Raw genomic sequence first — 11,837 nt, 5'->3', positions numbered from 1 at the left:
GGCATTTCCATGGGTCTCAGCGTTTGCGTCACTGCTGCTGTTGAAGCTCCTTGGACGTGGAACAGTGCATTATGGGTCCAAAGGGCTTTATGAACACATTACTTCTGTAGGAACAGGAGGTGGGTCAGTACATCATCGCTGCACTCGGACCGGCACCCAACACCAACGTGGACTGGGAGGGCAACAGAGCCACATCGGATCCCGTGGATTGAGACAGATCTGGTGGTCCGGGACGGATCTGGTCTTCTTCCAGTGGTTTACGGGATCGGAGTGTCGCCTCTGGGTCCTGGTGGTCCTAGTGGTGGTGGTCCTGGTGGTCCACAGTGCTCCATTGAACCACTGGACCCCTTTACTTGACCCCAGTGACCTCTTCAACCTCACCTTCTTCCCTCTCTTGAATCCCTTTGACAGGACTCGTGTTCTGTTATGGGAGTAGGTCCGAGAGCACACCTGAAGCCATACCGAACACCAGCCATACAAAGACATTCAACGAACACCAAACGGCGTGTTCTTGAACACACGGGTCCATATTCAGGGAGAACAACCTGCCGCTCAGTTCCGAACATGTGGGTGAACGCCGGGCGCTTGTAGATCCGCCTCGGTCCTGAAGCGTGGCCGTGAACGCCGGCGTCTGTGGGTGTGTTCCTCTGCATTGACGGATGAATCTGGACATTTTCATGTCTGTTCTGTGGGCGGAACCTCGCCGCCCCGCTCGGACCGGGCCCAAACGCTCCTTCGTTCTGTTCTGTTGGGCCGAGTTAAACTCCGAACAGAGACACTCACACAAGGGTATCGAGCGCACTTAGATCCGCCCACACTTCCTGTCCGTCCTTCTGTCTGGCACCGCCTGGTCACTAGTTCCACGTCTAGTGAACGCCTTGGACAGATCTGGGTCCGAGTCGCTGCTGAAGAACCCGCGCTTCTTCGCCGTCAAAGCCAAACTTGCCGAACGTCTACTGTCCTTCACAAACCCAAAGACCGCGCAGATCCACCTTTACTCCGCCTCCCTCTGAGTCTCATTCTCCTCCACGCCTCCGTTGATGGGACTTCAGTCATATTTCGTGCCAAATCCTGACGGACTTCCTGTGGGTGGAACCCAGCTGTTAGCGCTGCTGTTTACACGCTTCGGCCCAGACTTTTGTCCCATATGAACAGAACGGAAGTGCCCAAATCAGACACAAAGAAACACGTCACCTGAAAATAAAGTTTACATTGAGCGCTAAATGTTTACAGACCACATCTTCCATCGTCGTTAACTCTTGTGCCATAAACAACTCCCCAAAGGCTCCGCAGTCGCAGATGTTTTTAAGGGGAGATTTGAACTTGCGTTTACAGATTCCTTTTGTTTACAGAAATTAAAAGAACTACTGCCTATTGTCACGATTTTGGCCAAAAGACTGTCCTCTTCAAGTGTGTCCGATCCAGACCATAATTCCACCCAGAACATGTGCTGCTGTAAACCGAACCCCTGGTACCGTCCTTTAAATATCCGATAGACGACCGGACCGGCTAATTGGACAGCTTGTCTATGGCCTAAAAACTGAAAGACCTCAACGTTTACAAAAGCTGCTTCTGTGAACCACACAAATGTTTACATTCGGACGCAGACGATCGCCTCGTTCATGAAAACCGGACTTTTCTGAACCCTTTGCACCTTTTCGCACACAAACACATAAACCAACAGATTTGTTCGTCAGCTGGAGTTTTTCGTCCAGAACTTTTTTTTTATGTCCGTGACCCCGTTGGTGGGACTTTTGTAGAACCATGAAAGCTGCCGTTTCCACCAGGAACTTCTGCCGCTCCCTGCTCGTCCTGCTTCTTCCCTGCCTGGCTGTTTCCACGGTAACCACCACTGCCAACGATGCCGACGTCAGAACTCTGAGCAGCGGCGGTAAAATAAGCGCCACCCTGTTCCTCCTGACTGGATACAAGCCCCGCCTGCTGCCACCGCCCACCGGGCCCAAAGTGGCGCCGAAAGCGGCCGAGGTGGCGGACGGAGACGACCCCCCCGCCGTGGCCGAGCTTCCACCCAAGCCCCTCCCTCAGACCATGTTGCCAAGGAACATGACGGCGGCTGACGCCCTGAAGCCTCCGCTGGGCGCCGCCCAGGTGGCTCCTCCCCCCAGACAGCTGGTGGACGTGGACGTGTGCAGGTACAGATCCGAGGGGGGTGGGAGGTGGGAGGTGGGGGGTCAAAGGTCAAACTGTTTTAATCCTCTAACAGAGAAGCAGTGGTGGAGTTAAATACTGTCGACGGCATCTGAACGAGTCCGACGGCGTCTGACAGCTCTGGTAGGAGGGGCTTAAGTCTGTGATTGACAGCTGTGGTAGGAAGGGCTTAAGTCTGTGATTGACAGCTGTGGTAGGAAGGGCTTAAGTCTGTGATTGACAGCTGTGGTAGGAAGGGCTTAAGTCTGTGATTGACAACTGTGGTAGGAAGGCTTAAGGCTGTGATTGACAGCTGTGGTAGGAGGGCTTAAGGCTGTGATTGACAGCTGTGGTAGGAGGGCTTAAGGCTGTGATTGACAGCTGTGGTTACTGATGGCTGATCAGATTCTGTTTGATTTTTCAGACAAAATCAGAAAAGTCTGTAAGACTGAAGCATCACATGACTGATCAGCTGATTATCAGTAGTATTGATCATCCACATCACATGGCTGATCAGCTGATTATCAGTAGTATTGATCATCCACATTACACGACTGATCAGCTGATTATCAGTAGTATTGATCATCCACATCACACGACTGATCAGCTGATTATCAGTAGTATTGATCATCCACATCACACGACTGATCAGCTGATTATTAGTAGTATTGATCATCCACATCACACGACTGATCAGCTGATTATCAGTAGTATTGATCATCCACATCACACGACTGATCAGCTGATTATTAGTAGTATTGATCATCCACATCACACGACTGATCAGCTGATTATTAGTAGTATTGATGGTTAAATCAGCTGCAGGTGGTCGATGTTTCCATCTCAGTCTTTCTTCGTCCTGTTGCTCTGATCTCATTTGCACTGAACATTCTATTTTGCACTGAGAGGCGTCTTGCTGTTGCTAGGCAACGCCTAATCATCTCTGGATCAGTGTTGTGGTGTTGAGCTGTGTGCTTCCACCATCGACTGCAGCTCCTTCAGTTCTTCTGCTCAGCTGATCTTTGACAACAGCTGAGCAGAACAAAGTCCAAAAATACAGCTGGTCCAGAACAGAAAACACATGAAGCAGCAGACGCAGAACCATAAAACCATCAGAACCATAAACGGAACCAGAACCATAAACCAGTGCCAGACCCAGAACCGGTTCAGTGTCCCCCTGTCATCCTCACAGTGTCCTCCTGTTTTGGTCCTCAGAGGTTACTTTGATGTGATGGGACACTTCGACTCTACCTTCAACTGTTCCAAAGGCAGTTACATCTACTGCTGTGGAACCTGCCACTACCGCTTCTGCTGCGAGCACCAGGGGAACCGGCTGGACCAGGACTCCTGCACCAACTACAACTCCCCTGTGTGGGCCGACGTCCACGCCCCCGACACGGCACCTGCCAGCAACACCCCCAACCCGGGCTTCGAGACCCTGCAGCAGCAGAACAGCAGGTGAGCATGAGGACCTGAGACCTGCAGGTCCAACTGGAGACCTCACATATGTTCAGCCACCTATTACATGTAAATGCAGTTCTGTTGAAACTGAAGCTGACCTTGGTGTCTGTTTCCTGTCGATGCTTCCTGTTTCCTGTCGGTGCTTCCTGTTTCCTGTCGGTGCTTCCTGTTTCCTGTCGGTGCTTCCTGTTTCCTGTCGGTGCTTCCTGTTTCCTCAGTACGGCGTATGTGATTGGAGGTGTCATCTCCTTCACACTGGTGGTCGCTGTTGGTGTCAGGATCGCCTTCAGCAGAGTGGCACGACGACCTCGCAACAGGGACGTGAACATGCCCAGGTGAGGGGGGGTGGACCTTCAGACTTCAGCACAGTTCACAGTTGCAGACTACAGTGTCTGTCCTCAGCGTCTCCTGTCTCTGCCCTTCTGTTTTCTGTCCTAACCCGTCTGTCCTAACCCGTCTGTCCTAACCCGTCTGTCCTAACCCTAACCTGTCTGTCCTAACCTGTCTGTCCTAACCCTAACTCGTCTGTCCTAACCTTAACCTGTCTGTCCTAACCCTAACCTGTCTGTCCTAACCTGTCTGTCCTAACCCTAACCCGTCTGTCCTAACCCTAACCTGTCTGTCCTAACCCGTCTGTCCTAACCCTAACCCGTCTGTCCTAACCCTAACCCATCTGTCCTAACCCGTCTGTCCTAACCCTAACCCGTCTGTCCTAACCCTAACCTGTCTGTCCTAACCTGTCTGTCCTAACCCTAACTCGTCTGTCCTAACCCTAACCTGTCTGTCCTAACCTGTCTGTCCTAACCCTAACTCGTCTGTCCTAACCCTAACTCGTCTGTCCTAACCCTAACCTGTCTGTCCTAACCCTAACCCGTCCTAACCCTAACCCGTCTGTCCTAACCCTAACCCGTCTGTCCTAACCCTAACCCGTCTGTCCTAACCCTAACCCGTCTGTCCTAATCCTAACCTGTCTGTCCTAACCTGTCTGTCCTAACCCTAACCCGTCTGTCCTAATCCTAACCTGTCTGTCCTAACCCTAACCTGTCTGTCCTAACCCGTCTGTCCTAACCCTAACCCGTCTGTCCTAACCCTAACCCGTCTGTCCTAATCCTAACCCGTCTGTCCTAATCCTAACCCGTCTGTCCTAACCCTAACCTGTCTGTCCTAACCCGTCTGTCCTAACCCGTCTGTCCCAATCCTAACCTGTCTGTCCTAACCTGTCTGTCCTAACCCGTCTGTCCTAACCCTAACCCGTCTGTCCTAATCCTAACCCGTCTGTCCTAACCCTAACCTGTCTGTCCTAACCCGTCTGTCCTAATCCTAACCTGTCTGTCCTAACCCTAACCTGTCTGTCCTAACCCGTCTGTCCTAACCCTAACCCATCTGTCCTAACCCGTCTGTCCTAACCCTAACCCGTCTGTCCTAACCCTAACCTGTCTGTCCTAACCCTAACCTGTCTGTCCTAACCTGTCTGTCCTAACCTGTCTGTCCTAACCCTAACCCGTCTGTCCTAACCCTAACCCGTCTGTCCTAATCCTAACCTGTCTGTCCTAATCCTAACCTGTCTGTCCTAACCTGTCTGTCCTAACCCTAACCCGTCTGTCCTAATCCTAACCTGTCTGTCCTAATCCTAACCCGTCTGTCCTAATCCTAACCCGTCTGTCCTAACCCTAACCTGTCTGTCCTAACCCGTCTGTCCTAACCCGTCTGTCCCAATCCTAACCTGTCTGTCCTAACCTGTCTGTCCTAACCCGTCTGTCCTAACCCTAACCCGTCTGTCCTAATCCTAACCCGTCTGTCCTAACCCTAACCTGTCTGTCCTAACCCGTCTGTCCTAATCCTAACCTGTCTGTCCTAACCCTAACCTGTCTGTCCTAACCCGTCTGTCCTAACCCTAACCCATCTGTCCTAACCCGTCTGTCCTAACCCTAACCCGTCTGTCCTAACCCTAACCTGTCTGTCCTAACCCTAACCTGTCTGTCCTAACCTGTCTGTCCTAACCCTAACTCGTCTGTCCTAACCCTAACCTGTCTGTCCTAACCTGTCTGTCCTAACCCTAACTCGTCTGTCCTAACCCTAACCTGTCTGTCCTAACCCTAACTCGTCTGTCCTAACCCTAACTCGTCTGTCCTAACCCTAACCTGTCTGTCCTAACCCTAACCTGTCTGTCCTAACCCGTCTGTCCTAACCCGTCTGTCCTAACCCATCTGTCCTAACCCGTCTGTCCTAACCCTAACTCGTCTGTCCTAACCCTAACCCGTCTGTCCTAACCCTAACCCGTCTGTCCTAATCCTAACCTGTCTGTCCTAACCCGTCTGTCCTAACCCTAACCCGTCTGTCCTAACCCTAACCCGTCTGTCCTAATCCTAACCCGTCTGTCCTAACCTGTCTGTCCTAACCCTAACCCGTCTGTCCTAATCCTAACCTGTCTGTCCTAACCCTAACCTGTCTGTCCTAACCCTAACCTGTCTGTCCTAACCCTAACCCGTCTGTCCTAATCCTAACCTGTCTGTCCTAACCCTAACCCGTCTGTCCTAATCCTAACCCGTCTGTCCTAACCCTAACCTGTCTGTCCTAACCCGTCTGTCCTAATCCTAACCTGTCTGTCCTAACCCGTCTGTCCTAACCTGTCTGTCCTAACCCGTCTGTCCTCAGGTCCTTAGTGGACATCTTACGTCACCAGTCCAGTCCCGTCCAGCAGGGGGAGCGTAACAACACCACGGTTCTGAGCGGCACGGCGGCAGACGGACGCATGTCCAAGAACCTGTACACACCTGTTCTACAGAGCAAGGACAACCGCAGTAAGTGTCCACGTAATGGACGCATGTCCACGCCTCAGCAACCCACACCTCAGGTGGGAGGAGTCACTGTCAGGTGGGAGGAGTCACACATGGGTTTAGTCCTTTAATGGGTTAAGGATTTTTCAGCAGTCTCTTCTGTGGACATGTGTCCTCTCTGTCTCTCTCTTTCTCTGTCTGTCTCTCTCTCTCCCTCTCTCTCTGTCTCTCTCTCTCTCTCTCTCTCTTTCTCTGTCTGTCTCTCTCTCTCTCTGTCTCTCTGTCTCTCTCTTTCTCTGTCTGTCTCTCCTCTCTCCCTCTCTCTCTCTCCTTGTCTGTCTGTCTCTGTCTTTCTCTCTCCCTCTCTCTGTCTCTCTCTCTCTCTTACTCTCTCTCTCTCTCTTACTCTCTCTCTCTCTTCGTCTCTCTGTCTCTTCGTCTCTTTGTCTCTCTCCTTGTCTCTCTCTCTCTCCTTGTCTCTCCCTCTCTCTTTGTCTCTCTCTCTCTTACTCTCTCTCTCTCTGTCTCTCCCTCTCTCCTTGTCTCTCTCTCTCTTTCTCTCTCTCTCTCTCTTACTCTCTCTCTCTCTCTCTCTTACTCTCTCTCTCTCCTTGTCTCTCTCTCTCTCTCTTACTCTCTCTCCTTGTCTCTCTCTCTCTCTCTCTTACTCTCTCTCTCTGTCTCTCCCTCTCTTTGTCTCTCTCTCTCTCTTACTCTCTCTCTGTCTCTCCATCTCTCTTTTTCTCTCTCTCTTACTCTCTCTCTGTCTCTCCCTCTCTCTCTCTCTCTCTCTCTCTGTCTCTCCTCTGTGTCTCTGTTGCTCGTCCATCAGTTTGTCGGCTCTGCTCTCTTTGCAGCTGGGACGTTGCTCCGCCCCTTTTCACACCAGGGCTCTTCCAGCCCCAAACACTCCGCCTCCATCGGTAAGCCTCGCCCTTAGAGGCGTGGTCCAGCAGGGACCGGGGGTGTCCCTGTCCGTCCGTCTGTCCGTCTGTCTGTGGGTGTGTCCTGTCCATCTGTCCACCTCAGCTCTGGGTTGAATGGGACACGTTTGACAAGAGGTGGAGCTGAACGCTGTGTGGGCTGTCTTCTGCTTAATGCCCCCGCCCCCCTACGCCTGACCACACCCCCCATCCCCACCACCAGCCTGCTTCTTCATGTGCTCTTCTTCTACTCCTTTTTTCTGTGTAGCAGTTCTATGCAACAGCTGACACATGGACAGGGTCTGAGACAAGTCCACATCCAACCACCAGTCCAACCACCAGTCCACATCTAACCACCAGTCCACATCTAACCACCAGTCCAACCACCAGTCCACGTCCAACCACCAGTCCACGTCCAACCCCCAGTCCACATCTAACCACCAGTCCAACCACCAGTCCACATCTAACCACCAGTCCAACCACCAGTCCACATCTAACCACCAGTCCAACCACCAGTTCACGTCCAACCACCAGTCCACATCTAACCACCAGTCCAACCACCAGTTCACGTCCAACCACCAGTCCACATCTAACCACTAGTCCAACCACCAGTCCACGTCCAACCACCAGTCCACATCTAACCACCAGTCCACATCTAACCACCAGTCCACGTCCAACCACCAGTCCACGTCCAACCACCAGTCCACATCGTCCTGGACCTGACTCCAGGTTCTCCAGAGCTCAGACCAGCTGTGGATCTAATGTGTCTCCACAGTCCAGTGTCTTTGGGCGTTGGACTAAATGGATCCAATCAGAGAACGGAGGCGCTGCTGTTGTCAGTTGCTTTAATCTCATTGGTCGACTCCTTTTCTTCTGTCCGTGAGTCGGTGGACCTCACCGCTGTTCACTGATGTCCTCGCTCTTCCTGCGTTACAGAATGTTCACAGCCTCCAGGAGGAAACCACAACAGCTCAGCTCTGACCTGAACCCAAACCTATGACACTGGAGCCAACCTCTGTCAGCTGTCCCAGGTGTTGGTCCACCCGTGGACGGGCTGGTGTCCCAGGTGTTTTGTCTCCTGGTGTGTGTGATGGGGGTGTAGGTGGATGTGATGCGGATCTGATGGGGATCCTTGTGGACTGTTGTGGACCGTCTCAGACCCCTCCTGCTTGTCCAGTCTGTTCACGCTCATGCCGGGTTGTTACAGTGCATGTGAATGTGACCCCGCCCACCCTGACCCTGCCCATCCTGCTGATGTGGGATAAGAATCAGCTGTATTGGATCTGTGTGTGTGTTTGTGTGTATACCGTACGTATGTATATACTATATATGTGCATATATGTATACATTATATATTTGTGTGTGTGTGTTTGTGTGTATACTGAACGTATGTATATACTATATATGTGCATATATGTATACATTAAATATTTGTGTGTGTGTGTGTGTGTATATATATATATATATATATATATATATATATATATATATATATATATATATATACTGTATATGTGTGTATATGCATATATTGTATTATATGTGTATACTGTTAATTTGTGTATATATGTATATACTGTATACTTGGGTGTGTGTGTGTATGTATGTGTGTATATATATATATGTATATATATATATATATATATATATATATATATATATATATATATATATATTAGTGTATTGGTATGTATATGTGGTTGGTGTGTGTTTGTGCTCAAAGGAACATGTTAACTCTACTTGGTTGTATTTATAGACGTTGCCATGGAAACCACCAGTCCTTCCTGTGTTGTGTGATGATTAACCAGCCTGTTTCTTCTGTCCTTCTTCTTCTTTGTATTTTGTTCATTCCCTCTATCTTTCTTCTTCTCCTCCTCCTCCTTCTTCTTCTCCTCCTTCTTGTCCTCCTCCTTCTTCTCCTCCTTCTCCTTCTTTTCCTCCTTCTTCTTCTCCTTCTTCTTCTCCTTCTCCTTCTTGTCCTCCTTCTTCTTCTTCTTCTTCTTATTTTTCTTCTTTGTCTTTTGTTCGTTCCCTCCATCTCTCTCTCCTTTTCTCAGAGCGTGCTCCTCGGTTAAACTCCACCCCCCAGCTCTCCTCTGGACCCAAATTGATGTCTGGCGGTTCTAAAGGTGTGGGCGGAGTCACTGGTGTGGGCGTAGGCGGTGGTCTGTCTGGGGGCGGGGCCATCAGACACAACAGCAGCCACCCCTCCTTCTCCCACTCCTTCCATAACCTGGCCCAGCTGCCGCCGTCCTACGAGTCCGCCGTCAAACCGGAGATCAGCCGCTACAGCTCCCTGAAGAGACTGGGTGAGGGGGGGGGGGGGGGGGTCATTTAGGGTCAGTTAGGGTCATCATCATCCTCATCATCATCACCACCATCATCATCTTCCTCCTCACCATCATAATCACCAACATCATCATCACCATCATCATCATCATCATCATCATCATCACCATCATCATCATCATCATCATCATCATCATCATCATCATCACCATCATCATCATCATCACCATCATCCACCATCATCATCATCATCATCATCACCACATCATCACCATCATCATCATCACCATCCTCATCACATCATCATATCATCACCATCATCATCACCATAATCACCATCATCCTCATCACCATCATCATCACCATCCTCATCATTATCACCATCACCATCATCATCCTCATCACCATCATCTTCATCATCACCATCATCTTCATCATCATCACCATCATCCTCATCATCATCACCATCATCCTCATCATCATCACCATCATCCTCATCATCACCATCACCATCATCCTCATCACCATCATCCTCCTCATCATCACCATCATTATCACCATCATCCTCATCATCATTACCATCGTCATCATCATCTCCATCATCCTCATTACCATAATCCTCATCATCATCCTCATCATCAATGGTCCAGAACCCCTGGTCTAGACCGGCCCACAGGGTCCTGCTGACCCCCCAGGGCTTAAACACTCATCCATTCCATTCTTCTTTGGTCAAACTCTTCTTTATGTTTTTTTCTTTGGACCCAGAGCGGGAATTGGACGAGTACAGCTACTACTCCAACAAGCGCCGCTCCGCCAACGCCCCGCCCTCCTTCCACTCGTCCCAGCACCACCTGCCCTGGGGTGGCGACTACACCCTGGGCTCCAGGGGCACGCTGCCCCTCCACGGCTCCAGGCCCCGCCTCCACATCCCAGCCTCCACCCCCAACCCATACCCGCTGCCCGGCCAGCCGGCCTACGCCAGCTCCACCTTTGACAGGCCGCCACGCCGCGTCCGCTCCCAGGACCAGCTGTTGGCCATTACCGACGGCAACACCTTGTCCCGCCTCCCCAAGAACCAGCAGCAGCAGTACTACAAAGCCATGATGAGCACCAGCAGGAGCGTCAACGCACAGACGCTCCGCAGGTGAGGAGGAGGGGAGGGGCCAGGAGCGGAGGGAGGGGCCAGTGGTGGGGGGAGGGGCCAGGAGGCAGCTCAGAAGGGTGGGTGTGGGTGTATGTGGCGGGGGGGCGTCACATAAAAGTTAATAGTATATTTATATTTTGATGAGGAGGGGGTTGAAGTAACTGGATTCACTGAAGCTCTGTTAAAAATACAGGTTTATATTCAGGTGTATGTTGGTGTTTGATCAGGTTCCACTGCAGCTGAACACAGTCTGGTTTACTGTATACAGTTGAGGGCGTGGCCTAATCGCTCCTCTTTATAAATACAGTTGTGGGCGTGGCCTAATAGCTCCTCTTTATAAATAAAGTTGAACTTCATCCTTCATCAGGATCCGGGTCCCAGTAAAACCTGCTCTGGTTCCAGGTCCCATGAGAGGCTCCTGGTGTCACCGGACCGCCTGGAGGACCGGCTGCTGACCGTGGGCCTGATGGCGGGCGGGGCTGAGCGGGGGACGGCAGGCGGCGCCCTGCCCGCCATGGGCCGGCTCGGCCACCACCAGAAGGCCCAGTCGCAGCAGAACATCTGCGTCACGCCGTCCATGGACCGACATCACATGATCAAGATGAACTCCCACCCCACGCCGGGACACGAGCACGAGCGTGGAGCCGGGATGGGCGCGCATGGCGGCTGGGACCACGGGGGCGGAGCAGGGTCCACGGGCCACCCCAACGCCCGGCGGATGGCGTTCGCCAGTAAGAGGCAGAACACCATCGAGCAGCTGCACTTCATCCCCGGCGTGGGCGTGGCCGGTGGCCAAGGACTGCGGACTGGGAGTAAGAACGAGGTGACGGTGTGAGACGGAGAAAGAGGAGGAGGAGGAGGAGGATGGTGAAGAAAGGGATTATGGGAAGGCACGGTGACAGGAACACAGAAGAGGCCTGACAGCACTGCAGTTACCATGACGACCAGCAAGCCCCTCCCCCTTCACAACCAAACATGGTGGATCATACCTTTAAGCTGACCTCAGGGTTCCCATGGAAACGGAAAAGGAGGAAAAAGAACGGAAAAAAGGAGGGGAAAAGAACAGAAAAGGAGGGGAAAAGAGCAGAAAAGAAT

At 51.6% G+C, this 11,837-nt stretch overlaps 1 protein-coding gene across 2 annotated transcripts; it reads left to right on the top strand.

The window, feature by feature from the left end:
• Window positions 1-216: 216 nt before the first annotated feature.
• shisa7b (shisa family member 7) lies at window positions 217-11,837 on the top strand. Of its 2 annotated transcripts, XM_030129697.1 has the most exons (8): window positions 217-2,153; window positions 3,364-3,606; window positions 3,828-3,944; window positions 6,265-6,410; window positions 7,244-7,309; window positions 9,367-9,618; window positions 10,364-10,742; window positions 11,145-11,837. In XM_030129697.1, exons 1-8 carry the CDS (start codon window positions 1,765-1,767, stop codon window positions 11,575-11,577), a joined length of 2,025 nt encoding a protein of 674 aa, XP_029985557.1. In that variant the 5' UTR covers window positions 217-1,764; the 3' UTR covers window positions 11,578-11,837. The 2 variants fall into 2 exon arrangements, with proteins under 2 accessions (XP_029985557.1, XP_029985558.1); XM_030129698.1 differs by lacking the exon at window positions 7,244-7,309.

This window comes from Sphaeramia orbicularis, unplaced genomic scaffold (assembly GCF_902148855.1).
Source record: "Sphaeramia orbicularis unplaced genomic scaffold, fSphaOr1.1, whole genome shotgun sequence".
Classification (NCBI taxonomy): domain Eukaryota; kingdom Metazoa; phylum Chordata; class Actinopteri; order Kurtiformes; family Apogonidae; genus Sphaeramia; species Sphaeramia orbicularis.
This window is presented reverse-complemented; position numbering and strand designations above follow the sequence as displayed.